The following is a 21,744-nucleotide window of genomic DNA, read 5'->3' on the forward strand; positions in this document are numbered from 1 at the left end:
GAAACATTGCTCATAAATGTGAGGATTAAAGGACTAAAATAAGGGAAGCAAGAGTTACAAGGATGCCGAAAGTAAACCCAAGGTCCACTTAATGGCAAGGCTATTCAGCATTGAAAAGTTCTGTTACTTTAGTGATAGGATTGAAGCACAGGAAAGAGGTGGTACTAACGTGAACGCAAAAGTTACAAGTGGGTGAAGTAAGTTCAGCAGAATTACAATTTTTAATATAGTGGAAAAATCTCTCAGGCAGGTGTATGAAGTGTGACAGTTTATGGCAGTGAAACATGGCTCATGAGGGTGTATAAAGAGAAATAATATTAGAATGATACCATGAAAAGTGAAAAAGGCAGATTATATCTGGACAGTGTAGGGTGATGTGTGCAAAACAGGAGACCCTGATAGTATAGTCACATTAAAATAATTGATAAGACTTGTGAGATTAGTAGATGTAAAGAAAGGTCAGTTGGCAGAGAAAAAACAAAAAACCTGGGAAAAAGTGATAAGGATGGACTTGAAATAAAAATCTGTCAGAGATAGGTTTGTTTGGAAGTTAATTTCTTAAAACTGTCCAACACATGCCAGCATGTAAAAGATGTTGAACCAGATAGCATGATGATATAACTGCCATAGGTTTTTGAGTTTGTTCCTATAACGTTGCAATACAAGAACTTTTACTTTATTTCTTGGAAGAAAATTTTGCTTATACAGCTAGGAACACTAGTGAAAATCACAATTCCAAACAAATTAACAGGAACACGCTAGTTACCAGGCAAAAATAGGTATCTACACCAAAAATTGGGAAAAATTATTAAGTAGAATTTTTATTATATTTTTCATTGCTAAGAGAAAAAAATACTGTAAAGCAAGGGGAGATAAGCCAGTCTGTTATTTAACAAAGTAATAATGAATGTCAGATTAGCAAACTATTAAAACTAATTTTTATTTTTAACTAGCGGGGATGCCCAGTGTTGCCCGTGTGTTTGTCGGTGTAAAAGAAAAAAAGTTTTGGGAGGTAGGTAAGCTCAAACCTGAAGCCTTGAGGTGAAGGTGGAAAAGAAAGTGTGATAAAACCTGACATCTTACCGTTCGGCCATGACGGGACAGGAATTGAAAAGCGTTCTAATTTAACGCTTAAAAAAAATTAAGTAACAGGTGCGTGAATTTAATGAGGTCAAACATTACGCAGTTCCCCATAAAAAAGGGGAGTGTCCAAATGAATAGCAATTGTCTGATATAAGATAAGGGGGTTCTTCTGCATTGATCAAGGCTGATTGCTTTTCTGGACGTCTCGGCATGAAAGGGCGAGAACACGCCTTCGCTTTCACAGTTTCGCGTTTTTATACGGAAAAGCCAAATAAACACGTGCAGAGTAAAAAATATTGTGAAAATAGCATGTAAAAGTCGCCAAAATAAAAGATACACACCACCCCCTTTTGTAAATCGGAGATATTATAATCTAGGCAGCATATAAAAAGTTCTAAGAAACAGTGACCCCCCCCCCCAAGCCGTTGCCGAACATACACAAAAAATGCACACACACACACTAACACACATTTTGCCTTTTATATATATATATAGATTAGTGGCGGGATGATTAATCAGAATCGTTAATCATAAGAATCGTGTATTTTGGGGGGAATCGGAAATCCTTTGTTAAAAAATACCTTAGATTTACGATTCTTTCATTACGATTCTCTTATATTTTTAAGTTGAACTGTTTGTTTGACGTGAGATTAAAGCTCTCAAAAATTTATGATAAAAACATCATAGAACTTTTCATAACATATTTAATATGATGTACAAGAATTTTATTAACTACTTTCTACTTTAAATTTCTAAAGAAATTTCGAAACTCATTAAGATAAAGATTACCATCTTTATCTTAATGAGTTTCGAAATTTCTTTGAATTTTTATCTTTCTTTAATTCTTTGAATTAAAAAAAATTTTTTTTTTTACTTTTAGCTTAGCTTAACTTGCTTTTATATTTCACCATTTCATTTTTTTAGTAATAAATGCTTCTCTACATTAAAAACCGACTTTGTGCCTAACTCTGCCCTTGTGGGGAGGCAAGTAAATAGGAAATAATATGGTCGCTGAAACACGTTTTTCGACCACCATAAAAGCATTACAATACTGAAGAATTTCCGTCATGTGCACTTGTGGTTCTAAGTTAACTAGCCACCACTACTTGTGTTTCAAACTTAAAAAAAAAAGCACTTTAAAATAGTAAAAACACTAAAGCTTTTTTCATTTTGGAGGGGGGGGGGGGTTCAGGCGCCCCTATTATCCCAAAGAACCAGCTATGTAAACACTTTGCAATATTTTTCAATAATTATTTAAACAAAAAATCTTTACAATCAATTTTTATTTAAAATTAGAAATTATTTTCTAAAATATTTTGTTTATATATGTTTACATTTTGTTTTTAAGTAAAATTAAGAAATTAATTTTAAAAAAATATCGTTTATATCCATCTTCATTCAAAAGGGTTACTTTTCGGTAGCTTCACCGGTTGTTGACCTACATTTTCTGAATGTCCGAACGAGGCTCGTCTGCGGACCTACTTATCTAAACTTCACTGATTTTTGTTATTATGATTTTATCTGTGTTTATTTTTTTTTTTTTTGAATGGATATTTTTTTTTTTTTTGCAAGAGTTTATGTAATTATTAACAGGAAAATTGGTGAAGGTCAAAATGGAACCCGCGCTATTTTTAAATATTATTTTCAAGTTTAATTAAAGTTTTATGATACCCTTTTCTTATTGTTTTTGTATTCTTTTGTTATTTTTATTTATTTATTGCCGGATTTAACAAACAAACAAAATGAAAGCAAAACAAAACAAAAAATATTTGGTGCTTATGCACTTATGTTACTGTTATTTTTTTTTAAATGGTTTAAGTGCCTCGCCCAATGTTTGAAGAGTTTCTAATTGTTTTTTAAATGAAAATAGGTGAAAATCAAAATTAGCACTTGTGGCGATAAACAAAAAGCTTTAGCATGTATGTGCCTCTCATGGAATGTCGTAGATCGAAACACAGTGACATGTTATTTGGTGCTATTTTTAAATAGTACTTTCAAGTTTAATTAAAATTTTACGATACCTGAAAATGGCTTTCTAAATAATGTCATTACTTCAGCATGGCTCAATAAGTGCATGAGTAACTTTTATTTTCTTGAATAAAATAAAAACTACTCAACGAGAACATTACTGTTTTTGTTTGAACAATTATTTTTATTAAAAAAAAAAAAAAAAATAAATAAATAAATAAAAATTTCAATTGTTCAAAACATTTTTTCCCCAAAGCTGATTGGTATTTTTTTTTTTAATTACCATATTTTTCATGAATATGCTCTAAAAATGTTTTAAAATTATCTAATATTTTTTCACTTTTCATGTTTTAAGCCTCTCTATACATGGCCTCATCGACATGGGATGATTTCATTTCTCCTACTGATCCCGATATGTATTTCAGTCTTCTTTTAATACAAGACCAGTAGGCTTCAATATTGTTGGTGCCAACACCAGCAAGCAGATCCACAAAATTTTGTGAATGGTTTATAGTCCCGTAAACATAATTAAACTTGAAAACAACGTACAATATCGGAACCAATGCATATTTTGCTACAGGGGTAGCATTCGTGTACGTCTGCCCCTTTTCTTTATATTTTTTAATATATAAAATAACTCCTGAAATTGACTGTTATTAATTTCATGGTGCATGTTTAATTCATGGTTAAAATATTTGTTTTGACTTTTATCTTCAATGAAAGAAATTTTATGAAAAAATATCAAACCGTTTTCAAAATTCACTTAATTGTATTTCCACTTTTTCGCTGTACCAAATTTTTTTGCTACACAAAAACTTTCGCTTATATAATGGTATATTTCAAAACAACAATTCCACGGGTATCGGAATCAACATTTTCCTGGAATCGTCCCAACACTAATATAGATTAGAATTCTACTCAATTATTTTCCCTAATTTTGGAGTAGATGCTTATTTTTGCCTGATACATTAAGTATACTAAAGAGTTTTTATTTGGAAACGCAATTTTCAAGCACAAAGATTTTAGATCGAGTACATTGAAGAAATTATAAGGAATAAGAAATTTTATTTCTTCAGAAAATCTTTTAAAAAAAGGGGAGATATCACAAACACAAAAAGCGGTTTTTATATATCATATTTAATGACAAAGAATTTCATATATTTTTTTTAAGAACAGCACTTTTCTGCAAAACTTACTCACCTTTTTAAACAAATGGATTTACTTACTGATGAAAAAATTAAATCAACCTTTTTGAAAGATTAACTCATTAGAAAAACTTGGTATATACTTTTGTGTAATTAATTTTGTAATTTACTATGAACAATTTATTAACACGCACAAACTGATTTTTAAATTTTTGAGAAACAATTTTTTTTATTAAATTAACATTTTTTTTTCTTATTTGAAAACTTTTGATGGCCACCTCACCATTTCCCCCCATATCTAAAAAAAATTGAAAACAAGCACATAATTATCAAATTTAACTTTTTTTTTTTGTAAATTAACATATTTACTAATGATATAATAAAAGTGCTGTTATAGGACAATGGTGGCAGAAAAAGCTGGAAATATGCAGCAACACACATTCTCTCATATTTTAAGGATAATGATATCAATATTTGAATTAATAGCCTTAATGTTTATATATAAATAAAAAAAAATTTTTTTTTTAAATGTTAATATATATTTCAATGAACAAATTGATTTATAAATATAAAATCAAAATAAAAATGAATTTTTGAAATGAAGAAAAAAAGGAGGGAAATTTCTCTTATTATTTCACACGTTATAATTGAATAGTTTCAATGTTACAATCGAAAAGGAAACAAGAATTTTAATAAACAGACATAAAATGGAGATTTGTGTGTGTGTATGTGTGTGCTTGCACATGCATGTAAATGTTTTTTATGCCTTAATAAATCCGACATTTTTATTAAATCAAATATTCTTAAGTTTGATTTCTTGTATTTAACGGAAACATAAAAACCTAAAATGAACACATTTTTCTTGATATAGAATATAGGTAATAAATGTGCCAGAAAATACAAACATGGAAATACAACAGGTGAATAAAACATGGTAATATAACAGGTGAATCAAAAAATAAATACCTTGGCCTATTAGGGTTGAGTAATTCCTGAACTTCCTCTCGTCTTCGATCCAAGCGTGATCTGAATCGAGAATGGCCCTTTTCAGGTGATGCCTCATATCGCCGTTTCCTATCCAGACGATCCCGTTCTGGAAAAGAAAACAAAAAAACAAGCATAAGCTTTCAACTAAACACTTGCAGAAAAGAAAACGTTTTTAATAATATTAGTATTTTGGATGTAGAGAACTTTGGAGAGAAAAATTAGAATTAGGATTAAATTTGTCCATTCAATCTCAACATCAATCGATGAAAATGTTATTTAAAAAGAATTGACAGACTGACCATTAAGCAGAGTTTCTTAATGAAATACATAGACACATATAAAAAAGAAAAAACCTATTTATCAAGGAAAATGCTATTCCAAACATAAGCATCATGGACCAATGGATAGAACCTCTTATTGATAGGCACTTCTTTGATTCCTCATAAAGTATCCGAACAGTAGCTCATGTAAACATTTTAGGCCAGCAGTGCCCATCGCCCCACTAAAAAACAGGCCATTTTGCATTTTAAATCTTAACAAGCATTGTCATCTACTTTGCTAAGATTTATCTTTGTGCAGATGGCATAAAATTTAACTCTTTAAAAACATAAGAAAATTTATGTAGATACAGCATAATATTAACATGAATTTGGGTTTAAAGAGAAAACATCTACTTGGTGAAGGCTTCCACTTTTTAAATTGTAAATTGACAAGCAGTGTTTATTTAAAAAAACAAACAGTTACCCACTATATTTTAAGTTGGATTTTTTTTTAATTATTAAAACTTAAGAAAATTGAACTGATTTTTATAATTAAAATAAAAAAAAATTATTACAAAGAATCAAATCAAACATTTTATTGTTGGGAAAGGGGAGGAGGATTTTTTTAATGCAATTACATGTAGTTTAACAACCTTGCCACTTGGGTTAGTGACATAAGAAATTTTGTTAACTTTCTCTAAAAATATTTAAACACTAGTGAAATTATAAATTGTCAAAATCTAAGTGATATGAAATAATGATGGATTGTTTTTAGCTAAACAACGTTTGTTAGTTCTGATTTCAAAACTGGAAGCCATCACCAAGTAGACTTTTTCTATTTAACCGGGTTTTGGTCTATTTGATAAAAGAAAAGTTCAAAATATTTACCCAACTCCCTTTCAGTTCGTTTCCGTTCCTCAATCTTCTCTTTTTTTGGTATTTTGAATACTTCCTACAAGAAAGAAAAATTGTTTTGTTTTATTAAGGGATAAAAATCACATTTGCAAAAACAAATTTTTGTTTTATCTGTTGATTCATTTATCAAAGTAGGTTTCATTTACCTTACCTTCGACAGTTTCATTATTTATGTAATTATCAGGCATATCGTCTGTCAGTGGCAATTTACATTAAAAAATAACACACTTAAAATGGTGTTTTAATCATAACAGAAAAAGAAATATACATGGTGCAAGTTCATATCCCCACCCCATATAAACACAACAAAAATAAAAATGCCACATATAAAGAAAAATCTTTATCAATGACAAAAATAAAATATAGTACATTTAAAAACCATATAAATTGATCAAGTAGTTTTATTTTAAAAGAACATCAAAATTTTATGGCTAAATGATTTATAATCTCTCAATGCCACTTTACAGAACAAGGGAGATAATTTCAAATAATTAAAACTTTCAGATTTTAGAAAGCTATTCTTTTAAAATAAAACTAGCATTTTACACACACACACACACACACTGATGGAATGTTTAAGAAGCTAATCACATTGAAACCCAAGAAACACTCCCTCTGTTTACAAAGAGAGAGATTCTTTAAACGAAGGTCTTAAAATGATATTTTTTAATGAGAATGACGCGGAATGGAAAAGGAGTCAATGCTGAAGTTCATTGGGCATGAAGGGTTTTTAAGTAGATGGTCTGCCATAACACTAGTTTTATATTATATATATATATATATATATATATATATATATATATATATATATATATATATATATATAGTTCTCTTCATTTTTCCCCCCTAAATTATAATGAAAAAGGGAGTAGAAAAATTCTTTGATATAAATTTTGAGTGAGGGTGAAACAGGTTACCTGCCTTTCTTCTCTCCTCTCCCTTATCATTTTAAATCATGAGTAGTAAAAAAAAAAAAAAGTCTTCTTTTCCTAATTGTGATATGAAAATTTTGCACTCCTTTAAAAAAAAATTCACACACACACGCCACATTAGAAATCATTAATTTTTTTAAAGCCTTCCAAATTTTTCTTTTCATTATAAAACTGGCTTTGATGAAGACCTGAGACTCCAGTTGTTTGATAAGATCTTCTAAGATTGAAACAATAGATTTATTGTTGCCACCAATGGAAATGCTCTTGACCTAAGATTGAATAAAATAATCTTTTTATTAAGCACTATCAACAACCTCGTTTAATTCAGTGGTTTTTACTTTCGGATATTTTTAACCTGGAATATATATATATATATATATATATATATATATATATATATATATATATATATATATATATATAAATAAAAGGAACTTTGTGTGTATGTAAGTGAGTTAGTTCCTTATGGACTTGGAAATGACTAGGCTAATTTTTTTAAATTTCACATGAAGGTACTTGATGTATTTGAGAGTGTTCTTACATAGGTTTATGTGTGTGATAAGTATCGAAAATTTCTAATAAAAAAATCTGATTAAAGAAAGAAGTCAGATTTTGATTAAAGTTAACACTTTTATACAAACTAAGTCACCATGGGATCGACTCTGGTCCCATTGTTATGAATTTTACATTTCCAATCTGGAAACTAAACGTGCTGTTAATTTGATTATAGTCAGCTGACGTACTTTCTAATTTCCAGCGTGGCTGCTACTGGAAGCGGCTCCAAGGCAAATCATTTCCTTTGCTTTTTTTTCTCTCATGCCTATATTTCCCCTATGCATATACTCCATTTTTATTATGTTTTTTAAATCGTACATTTTTTTTTATTTAATAATCATTGAAAAGTTTTTTGGTCTTATTTTAATTTAAAATTATTGAAATTAGTTTGATTTTTTAATTTTTTTAAAGAGTTATTGAAAACATTTTTTGCCTGCTCCCCTTTTTTTAAAAATAATTATTGAAAACACCTTTTAAAATCTTTTAAAACTATTTTGGGAAATATTATGCATTGGATAAATTTTAATTTCAATAATTTTATTTTTATACTTTCATAAACATATGTATTATATAAATTCAAATAAAAAACTTATTTTTAAAATCAAAAAAAATTTGTTTTTATAATTTCATGAACAAATTTCTTATAAAATTAAAAAATAAAATGAAAACTTTTACTTTTTAATTTTGTTATTAAAACTGCAAATAAAGACTAATTGTGTTATTTTTATCCATATAATTTTTAAAATTTTTATTGTATATTTTTCAATAATGTCCTTTTCTTATATTTTATTTCAATAAATCGCTTCACAATAGAAACACTGAAGAACAATACAAGTGAAAGAACTGATTTGCCTTGTCACCGCTTCCGGTAGCACACACACCAGAAGATAGGAAGTACATTAGCTGACTATAACTCAGAATTGAATATTAAACTTGTAGTACATCATCGAAAATGTTATTATAACCTCAGCTCTAGACTAAAACCAACTCTCGATGAATCATAGATGATAAAAATTACCTTTAAATCACTCCAATGTTTCAGCAAATCAGTGGCCAGAGAGACGACTGAAGACAAGTTGTTTGCCTCAAAGCTTTTGCTCTCATCTGACAGCGGAGGTGGTGGCGGCGGGGGTGGTGGTGGTGGAGGAGGAGGCGGCGGCGGTTTCACTTCATTACTGCTGTCGTCATCTTTCGGAGAAACATCACCTTCCGTCTTCTCCTTCGTAGAAGAAGAACACTTATCCAAAATGTCTAAAGACGATTCAGCTTCAGTTGACTGAACTTTCTCTTCCACGAGCGGCGAAGACGATGATTCACTGGAAAGGTCCTTTTGGGGGTCAGGTTTTACGAGAATGCCACTTCTCGGGGTTGCACTAGCCCCTGGGACATGTTTGGCCGCCACCCTCGTTTCGTCTAGCTCATCCATATAAAGACTGCCCTGGTTTGAATACTCTGTATATGGCAGGTCAGAGGCATCCGCCACTTCGTTGTTCAGCCCGTTTTTAGTCATAGGCGGTTCATTGAGGTAGATCATGCCACCACTGAGGCGACTGCATTCAGACATTTCACTATCAGAGCTAGTCTCATCGGCAAATTTCACTTTCTTTTTTGGTGGCCGTTCGTCTCTGCTAGTCACTGATGAAGGCGTGCCAGCCTGGGAGGAAGTGTCATTACTTTGCTCCATCTCGACCTCGTGTTCAACAGTCATCTTCAACTCACTGGCCCATCTCATCACCATCGGCAGGATTTTGCTTTCTTGGAGAATGGTCTTGTTTGTAATTGGAAGCATTTTGAGTGTTCCCAAAATCTAAAACAAAAAAAAAAAAGCATAATAATAGATATTAAATACATATCATCTTCTATTATATATAAGGGTAGTCATCTGTTAGTGTGTATGTATATTTGTATGTCTTGCTAAGACTTTTAAGTAGAGGGGTGGGGGTGAGGGTGGAGTGATGGGATCAGGTAAAAGCGTACCTTTATTGCATGCGTAAGATGTCTTGATGCTTCTCCTACGTTAAAATATCTTAATTTGAAACGTCTTTACATCGCTCTGGGACTTGGCGCAATGGATATAATCACAGACTGACAACACTAAGTTTTAAGGTTCAAGCCTAGCTGATGATCATATTTAAAAAAACTTTTTTTTTAAAATAAAGTTTAATCAGTAACATATTTTTATTCTTTTTTTTTGTCCTTCTACAGTTTATGGAAATAAATACCCACAAACTTTATTCATTGATCATTCACTGTTATGAAGAAGTAAGCACTTGTGTTCAAACATAATGTGGCCCGGGATTATTATTTATTTATTTTTTTAATTAAATAATATTTTTATTTTTGGTTTAGACAAGACTTACTTTAAGTTATGCAAATCAAAAATACGGTTTAAAATTTCTAACTGTTAAAACACACCACATGTAACAAAACTTTGTAGTATTTACTTGCCTCCCCATGAGGGCAAACAGCTTGCCTGTTTGGAGACAGGAAGAATGCTTTTTTATAGTTAAACAGAGTTAAAAGATATTGTTTTCTTCAATTCAGAATTTAGATTGTTTTTAGCTTTATTTTGTTATTTTGTGTTTGATTCTTCACATGTAACAAACACGTGTAGTATTTACTTGCCTCCCCACGAGGGCAGTTTGAAAAATTAATAATAAAACAAAACATTAGACACAATTTATTTTTATCGGGTATTGATTTAGCTGAGAGTTTACTTAAAGATCCGATTAAATACATCAATATTAGTTACCCAAAGCACAAATAATTTTTTCTTTTAAATTGTAACTGCTTAAAACTGTTTTTTGTAGTATTTACTTGCCTCCTCACGAGGGCAGTTTGAAAAATTAATAATAAAACATCAGATACTATTTTTTTATTTAAATTGGCAGTTGACTTAGCTAACAGTTTATTTAAAAATCTGATTACTATTAAACACATGAATAAATTCAAATAGTTTCTTTTTGAAATCGTAACCGCTTAAAACTATTTTTTTTTTTTTTTTTAAAGAAGGGTATTTATAATAAAATGTTAATATTTATTCTGTGAGGATCAACTGGGCCAGTTTTTGTTATGGGAGTTCATTTTTTTTTTTTTTTTTTTTTAATTTAATAATTGTAAAAGAAAACAATGTATTTATGTATTAATTTGGTAAAATTGCTGAGTTATTATTCTGAATTTTTCAGAAATTACATCATTATGGTGAGGCTGAGGAGAAAAGAAAATCCTTCCAGGCTATTTTGTTTCTATTAGTTACAATGTAGTATTTATACCGTATTGATGACAGCATACTCTCGAGGATTACCAAAACCTTTTTTTTTTGGGGGGGGGGGGAAGAGATGTGTACGTTTTGTTGTTACAAGACAATCCTCCCAGGCATTATCTTTTTTTATATTCAGAAAATTTACTCTGTGTTACTCAGAATTTATAATAATAATTATACCATAGCAATTTTGTTAAAATGCAGCGTTGCCCAGGAAAAAGACTTTTCTTTGTTATTTTTATGATGCTTTATATTAGATAAAATCCATGGTGTTGCCTGCAAGTCTAAATATGAATAGTACATCATCATGTATAGTAAGGAGTATAAGTTAGTCAATTCAAACTGCTCAATATCCTGGGTAGAGCAAGTATGTTTAAAGACCGTGTTGTACAGGAAAAACAATGTCACTGTGTTTTTGATATACAATTTTATACAAGAAAATCTATGTTGCCTTATTGGAGAGGTTGCAAGAATAAAAATATCATGTCTGGTAAGTGGTAGATAGTAATAAAAGAGTGCTCAATATCTTTGATAGAACAAGTCTGTTAAAAGACTGCATTGCTCAGGAAGATCAACATTAATAAGTTTTGTTATACTATTTTATTCAAGATAATCTACCCGGATTTGTCCAGGATAAAAAATGATAATTATTTATTTCCTAAAAATAGCAGGTGTATTCAAATGCAACTTTGTTTTTCTTTTAAATGGCCTGAGCAATGCTGGATAGCCCTGCTATTCTATTATATAAAAAGTACTTGTCAGAGTTTTTGTATGTCCAGCTAAAAAAAAAAAAAAACCCAAAAAACTACAAAAAGTTGGTATATTCTCAATCGGCATTACCTTGTATAAATAATATCTCAAATTTAGAAAAACAATATTCTTTAGAAGTCAATTGGGCCAGGTTTTATCCAGGAGAATCGGCTTTTCAGTATTATCTCCTTCTATAATATAAATCTCACCTGTCTGTTTAAATGTATCTATGTAGGTTTGTATGTCTGCCTAAAACTTTCAACAGAGATGATAGATTTTCAAGAGATCAGTATCCTTTTGAAGCTTGACCCTTCTGATGACAATATCGAAAAATTAGCCAAAAACATTAATTCCTTCACCCTCAACTGGGCAGGTTTCTACAGCAGGGTCGTTTTCTTTTGCTGACATTTTTTGTAAGTCATTCAAAGCTTGCGTAAACAACATTGCATAAAAGGTGTTATTTTGACCACCCGTGATGTCACAACCATGGTAGGCACATTGATAAGACAGTCTGTTTTTTTTTTTTCACCTCTTTTTCCTCTGGCGCGTTACGGATTTGAGCTTGCTTACTACTCCTACCCCCCACTCACAATTTTCCTTTTTTTTTTTTTCTTTTTTTTTTTTGTGTGTGTGTGTGCTCAACCAACATCCTTACACACACCTCACTTTCTTTTCCACCTTCATGTCACAGGTTCGAGCCTGCCTGCCTACAACAACTTTTTTTGCTCAACACACACCTCCAAACACGCAGGCAACCAGGCTAGTTATGTATGAATTTGAAAAGAAAATGCGGACTTATTCCTAGAGGAATCTATTATAAAGAGGAGAGTTGTCTATGTGTATGTGTGTCCAGCAAGAGAGGAATGGGCTAGACAGAAGAGAAAAAGGGAATTGGAGAAATAGAGGATTAAAAGAAAGGAGAATGAAAGAGAGGCCAATAGAGTTAGAAGTTTTAATAGAAATGGTACACTTTTGCTCTGAGCAATGTCAGGTAGCTCTGTTAGTTTATAAAAGGCAGTTGTCTGTGTGTATGTGTGTTTGCATACCCAGTTAAAAGTCAAAACTACCAAACAAACATCCACAAAGTTGGTAAATTCATGATCGGTGTTTCCCCAGACATCATCTAAAATTAAAAAATAATTAATTATCCATTCTTTAGGAGTCAACTGAGCAAAGAAACTTTTGACAGATGTGACGAACAGACAAAACAGGTATCGTTTGAAAGTGTGGACTCTCGAATGACAAATATCCGAAAATTGGCTAAAAGTATTAATTTTTTTTACTGTAAACTGGGTCATTTTTTACAAGGAGAGGTCATTTTTTTTGACAACATTTTTGCAAAGTCATTCAAGCTTTGCTATGACTAAGCTTAATTTGAACGGCGGCAACGTCGTATGTCACGGTTGCTGCAGTGACTAAACTGTTCGCATTTTATTCACTTCCTTTTCCTCTTAGCGTTACAGGTTCAAGCCTGTCTACCGGCTTACTACTTTCTTCTTTTTGGTGGCACCCGCACAGGTACTCACAGCTGTTTTCATTTTTCTCTTAGGGGATGGGTTAATTTTTTTTTTTAGGGTTCTCTTGATCAATTATTTTTTTTATTTTTTGCGCTCGCACAAGTACTCGCTGCTATTTCCATTTTTTTAGGTTCTAAAACATATTTTTAGGGCTCTGTAACCATAAAACATCTCCACACCTGGACAACACCGGGTACCCCTGCTAGTCTATAATATAAATGACAAAGTGAGTGTGAGTGTGTTTGTATGTTTGCCAAAAACTTTCAACAGCTGCGCCGGACAGTGACAAAATTGGTATCGTTTTAAAGCCCGATGTCCGTGACGACAAATATTGAAAAATTGGTCAAAAACATTTATTCTTACACCATCAACTGTGCCATTTCTTACAAGGAAGGGTCACTTTTTTTTGTCGACATTTTTGCAAGTCCTTCAAACCTCGCGTTAACAACATTGCATAAAACATGTTATTTTGACCGCTTCCAAAAAGTTTCTCCTTGCACTATGGAGAGCATTTAAATTTTTTCTCACCATGTCACTTGTAGTAGAGGACTCCATAGCAGGTAACTGGTCTGTCAGAATTGAGGGTGTATTTACATTGAAACCGAATACAAGTTCATTTGGACTGTGTCCAGAGTAATTGAGGAGGGCATTTTTTGCACAAATAGCCCATGCCAAGGCAATTTCAGGTTCACACTTCTCATCGTCAATTGTTTTTTTCATTGCCTCAGCAACTATCAAATTATGACGTTCTACAGTACCGTTGCTGAATGGACTTTCTGCGGCAGTAGTACAGGTCTCTATGTTGAGTTTTTCATTCATCTGTCTATAGTGTTCGTTGTTGAATTCACCCCCATTATCACTCAGAAAACGAACAGGAGATCCGAAATAGGTAATCCACATCATAAAGATGTTTTTGATGATCTCCTCCTTCTTCTTTGTTTTGATCAATGTTGCCGCTGAATACCTGGTAGCGGCATCAATGAGATGTAGTATCCACACCTCATTGTGGATGAACTCTTTCAAATCCATGCAAACTGTGTGATTAAATCTATTGCCAAGAGGCAATCCCACAACCGGTCGCAGTGGAGCTTTTTTAAATCTAAGGCAAATTTGACAGTTTTCACAAACCTCCTCAATCGCCTTTATAAATTCCTTGTCATTGAATTTGCCACTTTTTTTAACCAAGGAAACAAGTTTTTCCTTCGAGGCATGAGCAAACTGTCGAAGTTTTTCTGCTTTTTTTTTTTTTTCTGTGAAAGAACACTGACCAAAATTCTGAACATGTAATACAATGTTCTTAGTACCACTATGATCCAACAACTTATTTGTTAAGGGGAGACAATAGTGCCCTGAAGTTGTGGTCTTTAGTTCAATACATTTATCAAAAATCCAGCACATATCTTTCCGGAAATCTAGCACTATTCCTGCTGTCTTCATTGATTTGTGACTTAATAGAAGAGGCAAGTCGTTTTTCACAATATCTGCTTCGATATAAACTCTTATACCTCCGAGTGTAACCGGAAATTTAGCAACTTTAATTGCTGTGACAGCCACTCCATCACCAAAACAAAAACTCCGGTCTGAGTTCGTATACTTCACTAGTTGCAGGTCACTTTCATTTAAAGTATCTAAATAAACATCAAGCCACACTTCGCCAGCCAGTGTGCGAGTACAAGCAGAATCCAAGACTGCCATTCCAAATGTTTCCTTTACAAGATTTGAGATTTTTTCATTTGTACTGTTCAAATAAATATTTTCTTGAATGAACAACGTAATGTGTATTTGTTCTGTCGCTTCCGTAAACCTGGGCGTATTTCTAGGACACTCTCTAATTAGATGGTTCGGAGACTGACATTTGTAACACAACAACACGTTTCCACTTCGGTCACATGGATTAGATTGTCCTCGACGAAAACGCCTTTTGTTGTTACCCGGTTTAGAATAATTATAGTTGACGATTTCGGGCTCTGATTTCACTGCCGGTACATTTTCATCACGATAAATGTCACCAAATACTTTCTTTATCGATTCCTTCATGTTTTGATACGTCAAAACAGAACACGTTGTCCGCGCTAATTTTTCGTTCTCTTCCGATATGTTAACCGCGTTCAAAACAAGAAAAGCTTGCACTCCTTCCGGTAGAATAATGTAGAATTTTTTAAATCTTTGGTACAAAAACTCATAACGAACAAGAAAGTCATTTATACTGGTACCTGACGATCTTTTATAAGTGTAAAATTCCTTAAAAGTCATGTAAGCGCGCGTGTGTTCATCCTTTAAATATATGTCATCCAGTTTCTTTATTAAGATCTTCAAGCCATCTCGTCCGCCGATGTCACTTGTTGGCAATTCACGGACACATTCTCTAATATTCGGTGGTAGCGTCAAAAACACTGCTGGCCCTTTTTTTCCCTCAGAAAGATCCGTGAACAACGACCACATTTCAACGTCTTGTTTCCAGTTCTCGTAAACATCCTCCCCCTCCAACAATGGAGGTTGTTTGTTCGAAGTTGCCATATCCGATATCCGATCTGTCTAGTGCTACAGACAAGCTGTACAAAAAAAAAAAAAATTTTTTTTTTCTTTTCGTTTTGTCGCACACAGAGGGATATCTCTGCTACCATTTGTTGAGACACTTGTAGTCTGTCTAAACTGTACGAACGAACTGACTAAACCAAGATGGCCGACTCCTATTTATATCACCACAAGCAAGGGAGGTAACCATGTAACTGAAGCAAGGGAGGTAACCAATGTCTACATTAACATCCGTGGTGGGCAAATCAATAAGACTGTTTGCTTTTTTTTTCACCTTTTCCCCCTGAACATTACGGTTTTGAGCCTGCCTACTACTTCTACATTTTTATTTTTATTTGTTGTGTTCATAATTTTGCTTTTTTTTTTTTTGCTCAACCACATCCTTACACACACCTCCACACACCCAGGCACCACCAAGCACCCAGGCTAGTCATATCTATATATATAAAAGGCACAATGTGTGTGATCATTTTATGTATGTCTCGGAAAGGCTTTTTTCGACGACGTTTCCGTTACCATCGCTTAGAACTGTTTATATACCCCCTAGATAATACCTAGGATTTAGGAACGCGGGTCGCCTCTAAATTTATTTACGTTGACTTTTACAAAATTATTGCTATTTCAGACCGTCTTGTGTTCATTCAGCTTTTTTGTATAGAATCAAAATTCAAAGCTAAAGCACTGTTCCCGGCATTCGTACCGAGAAACGTCCAGAAGCAATCAGCTTTGATCAATGTGGGGCCAAACTCCTTATATCAGACAATTGCTATTTAATCTGACAATGGGGAGCTGGTTTCCCCCTCCCCAACATCTATGGGAAAAACCAGTCAAAGTTGGGTAAACAAACCCAAAAAATGCCCCGAGCTAGTATATATATAAAAGGCAAAATGTGTGTGACCATTTTTGTGTATGTCTCGCAAAAGCTTCTTTCACACACGCTCCTGGGGTCGTTACAATCGCTTACAACTGTTTATATAGCCCCTAGATAATAATATCTAGGATTTGGGAACGCGGGTCGCCTCTAGATTTATTTCGTCCGACTTTTATGAGATTCGCACTATTTCGCTCTGTCCACTGTTTGTCCTGCTTTTTAGTATAAATAAAGTGAAACTAAATTCAAACCGTTCGTTCTCGGCATCGCGCCGGGAAACGTCCAGAAGCAATCAGCTTTGATTAATGTGGGACAAACTCCTCTTATATCAGACAATTGCTAATCAATCTGGACAATGGGGAGCTGGTTTCCCCTTCCCCAACATCTGTTGGGGGGAAAAAACAGGCAAAGTTGGGTAAACAAACCCAAGTTAACTGCATGACCTCTATTTGACCTAATTAATGAGGTCAAATAGAAGCAGCAGGGGGGGGGGAGAGAGAGAGCAAAAACCGTCCTCTTATGACGAATTCGCTTCTACGCATGCGTCATATGACATCGTAACCTGATTTACTTTAAATATTTAAAAAAGCGATGGAGTTTCGGCGATGTTGTCTTAGCTCAGTTGCTTAGAGCGCGGTTTCATTATCTAAACTATCTATCGTAGTGTGAGATGTCTTTTTTTTTTTTTTTTGATTTTAAAACTTTTTATATTGAAGCAGGGTTATTTAAGCAATTTTTCACGCTCTATGTTTTTTTGGTTTTTATTTTTCAGCTTTTTTAAAGAAGTTTTAATGTTCGTTTTTCTGGGTTTTTTTTTTTTTCCATCACATTTGTGTTTTCTTTTGCTTTTATTTTTCCGATTTTTACATTTAACATCATTTGCCTTACATTAGTTTTTTTTTTGTGTTTTTTTTTCGATACTTCGCTTATTCTTATGTTTTGATTACCCCCCTCCCCGCCCGAAAGCCATTTTTCAGGGGTTTTTTTTTTTTTCAAATTTTTTAAAGAAGTTTTAACATTCGTTTTTCTGTCTTCCTTTTCAATCACATTCGCGTTTTCTTTTTTTGTTTTTCCAATTTTTACATTTAACATTGTTCGTTTGCCGTACGCTAGTTTTTTGGGGTGTTTTTTTTCTCGATTTTTTAAAGTTTTAACATTTAAAAATATTTACTTCGCTTATTCTTATGTTTTGATTACCCCCCCCCAGCGCACACACACACACACACACACCTAGTCTATAAATATAAAAGCGAAAATGTATGTATGTATGTGTGTTCGCTTTTTCTGTGTGTCTACAAAAAGCTTCTTTCAGATAAGCAGTCGATCGGTTCACAACTTTTTAATCACATATAAATCGTAATATCTCACAGTTAACAACGAAGCTCACCTGCCTATTTAATTTGCTGGATTTCGGGAAGATAAATATTCAATATTTGTCGCTTGCCACATGTGGGTTAGTCTTTTTCCTATAACATCTTGGGGGTGGGAAAAAAAAGTGTTCAGCAATAAATGAATACTATCCCGCAGTCAAACTTGACCTCATTAACTCATTAAAACGGGCACCTGCTAAATCCAACTAATTAAATAAATTCAAATGTGTTTCCGTTAGCATCTCGCAGTGGGTCATTGATTAACATCGCACTTTTTTTTTTTCACACTTTAATTTACAACTTTGCCTCAAGGGTTTGGGTTCGATCCTCATACCTCATACTTACTTTTTTTTTTTAACCCCCCCCCCCCCCAAACACCCGGGCAACGCTGGGTACCCCTCGCTAGTATATATATAAAGGGCAAAATGTGTGTGTGAGTTTGTCTCACAAAAACTTTTGACACATGCAACGGATCCTCATGAGATCTGTATCGTTTTCAAGCTCAAACTTTCGGACAACAAATATCGAAAAATTGGTCAAAAACATTCATTCCTTCACCCTCAACTGGGCAGTTTTGTATAAGGAGGGGGTCGCTTTTTTTGCTGACATTTTAGTAAGTCATCGTTACGATTGAATTGACTATGCTTAATTTCAATACTTTTGACTTCCAGTTGCGTGATGGAGATATCGGCTAAGACGTTATTTTATTTTGTTTTTTGTCTCTCCTTCGTGTTTTGGGTTCGAGCCTGCCTGCCTACTACTTTTTTTTTTAACACCTCTATTCACCAAAACTGTCTGTAAAATACTTGAAACTATAGTGTTAAATAAACATTTTATTCATTTCATTGTTAAAAATGAAACAAAGCGTCACATTTATTTTAAATAAATGCCATTTTTTTGTTATAAGTTTGATAGAAATTTATTTTTCTGTAAAATAAAGGAGACAAAAGAAAAATGGATTTGTCTTAGTGATTACGTGGAGGTGATCTGTATTATTCAAACTGTTCTCATCTTGAGTGTTATTGTCACAGTATTTCGACTGATGTAACCTCCAACCATCTTGTCGCATTTGTTAATCTTTCTATCAAACTTGAAAATTTGCTCGGAATTTCAAACGGAACCATTTATTTAATTCATGGAGGTAGCATGCTCTTGTTTTGTCATCCATGACCGGGTAGAAATCTTAAGCAAGTCGCAATTGTATTCGGAGTATTGTCCAATGCTGTAAATTGAACCTTCAATTCCCAGAAGAGTGTCACTTACAACTGAATTTTACCTAGTAATTTACCTGTCACACCACAGGTCCTTGTATAGGTTACATTGGCCAAAATGTTACAAAATAAACACTCAAGATGAGAACAGTAGTTTAAATAATCTTAAATTATCAATCCTCATCTAAAACAAAATTCAAACTTAGAAATAGATTGCAACTTGTTAAAAATCACGTCATTAATAGAGACATGACATTGTTTTGACACTCGAGTATATATCCGACACAGTTAGACACAATCAATCGAGAACCACATCACTCTACATAAAAACATAAGATATCAATAGATATATACCTGAGAATCAAAATAAGACAAACAATATGTTGTTGTCATAGTCCTAGTAATTAATCAACAAAATGATTTACCTGTGATTTTAAATACAGAGCTCCTTTTCCAATGTCAGCCATCCAACTCCACAACAAAGGAAGACCATGATAGTCCAAGAAAAGACGCAAACAAGCCTGCTCATTTGTGCCCTGATTGAAAACGGAATATTATTATTATTGGTTAAATTGTGTGTCCATGATATAAGTGTTGTTTAAAATTGAAATTAAAATGTATAAATATGAAAAAAAAAAAAAAAAAAAAAAAAAAAAAATTGCATCTTTTACGTTTATAAGGCAATACGATGCAAAGATTTGTTTTCATATGAAACAAATATTTAAAATAAAAATTTTTTCTATGTTATCTGCCTTCTCCAGGATTTCCCTTTTTCTTTATCGTTGGTGTTAAAATAAAGGAAAACAGCAGTAAAAATAGTCTGTGTACTTTTCTTCAATGGTGATGTCTGTGAATGTCCGGGTGAATAGTGCATGTTAAGTGAATTAGTTAGATTGTGTTCCTGTGATATAAGCGTTGTTTAAAATTTAAATTGAAATACATATGTTTTATATTTATAAGCCAATATAACATAAATATTTTTTTTTTAAATAAAATAAACATTTGTTTTAAATCAGTATTTTTTTTAACGTTATATGCCATTTTTAGGATATTTTTCTTTTTTTCTTCATCGCATGGTGCTAAAACGAATGAAATAGCAGTGTATTGGCTTATAAACATAAAACATACATAAAATATGCATCAAGTACGCTTGAAGAAAGAAAAGTCTGTTTGTAAAGAACCGCGCGTTGTATCTCAGTGGTTGTATTTTTAAATGTTGGAACAGTCCATAGGCAACGTGAAAATAACGTCAAGGGTGTGAGTTCCATATAGAAATGTTGATTTCATTTTACGGCTCTTTACAAACAGACTTTTCTTTCTCCAACTTTACAACATGGCAAGAAAGAAGAAAAGGAAGAAAAAAGAAAAGAAAGAAAACAACATACTGAGGATGGAGTTTAGCCCTGGAATATATTTATGTTATAAATTTCAAACAATTAAAATATTTGTTTATTTTCCTAATATTACGTTGTGATTTGGTTTTCAAGTGCACTTGATACGTATTTTATTTTATTTGAATTAAATCTACGTTTCTATATGGAACTAACACCGTTGATGTAAAACATACATATTTCGATTAATATATTTTATTATTAGACAAGTACAAATATTAACACGAGAAAGTAGATAAAAAGCAAATTTGTTTGCACATCAATTTTTTCCTGGTAGGTATAGCACAATGACAGTTGCTAATTAAATGCATTTCTTACCTGCAAAATACGCAATATGGACAATCGATGGTCATTACTTTCAGCTCTGACCATTAACCTGCATAAATTCAACACATGCTCCTTGTTCTTCAGACCATCCAATTGAGACATGCGTTCCATCTCTTCCTCCAACTGTAAATAATAGCACATAGGACATTATCAAAATTTAACATCCATTCAAAGAAAGCGAGAGCGAGAGCAGGAAAGAGATCCAAAAATATAAACAGGTTACCACTTTTCATGAGAAACAAAACAGAAAATAATTTAAAACTGCAGAAACAGAATAAAAAGTTTTTTGTCTGCTGCCAAAACGGATTCATGAACAAGTTCTCTCAAAGACAGAAATAAAGATTTCATGTACAATAATTACCATTGAAATAGTGTGCATTATTTTGTCAAATACTTATTATATTATTTTTAAATAGGATTTTTTAAAAATTAAATTAAAAAATTTTTTTTTAATAAAAACATTTGTCCTCCAAAGGCTTATTGCCACTTAATCATGATGGCTACTGTGATAGGAGCCAGATTTAAACAGGGGCAACCATGGTGAGCAGTTGGGCAGCAGCATTACATTAGATTTAAACTTCTGCAACTTAGTATAGTTGAGGAAATAGGTAGCAGGAAAGAAATTCCAAAGGCAAGCGGTCAGAAAAAAAGAAACTATCAAAGTA

The 21,744-nt window shown here is 32.6% G+C and overlaps 1 protein-coding gene across 8 annotated transcripts in view; it reads right to left on the reverse strand.

Moving 5' to 3' along the window:
• Window positions 1-21,744, reverse strand: part of LOC145254644 (uncharacterized) — a 237,061-nt gene that overhangs the window by 28,526 nt on the left and 186,791 nt on the right. For all 8 annotated transcript variants that reach the window (XM_080113275.1, XM_080113274.1, XM_080113272.1 and 5 more), the window contains 5 exons: window positions 21,071-21,202; window positions 19,787-19,897; window positions 8,864-9,652; window positions 6,332-6,395; window positions 5,163-5,289 (listed from right to left, as the gene is read on the reverse strand). In XM_080113275.1, the coding sequence (XP_079969401.1) occupies window positions 5,163-5,289; window positions 6,332-6,395; window positions 8,864-9,652; window positions 19,787-19,897; window positions 21,071-21,202 (1,223 nt within the window). The remainder of the gene's footprint in view (window positions 1-5,162; window positions 5,290-6,331; window positions 6,396-8,863; window positions 9,653-19,786; window positions 19,898-21,070; window positions 21,203-21,744) is intronic.

Source organism: Euprymna scolopes, chromosome 30 (assembly GCF_053919585.1).
Source record: "Euprymna scolopes isolate OS-2025 chromosome 30, ASM5391958v1, whole genome shotgun sequence".
NCBI lineage: Eukaryota > Metazoa > Mollusca > Cephalopoda > Sepiida > Sepiolidae > Euprymna > Euprymna scolopes.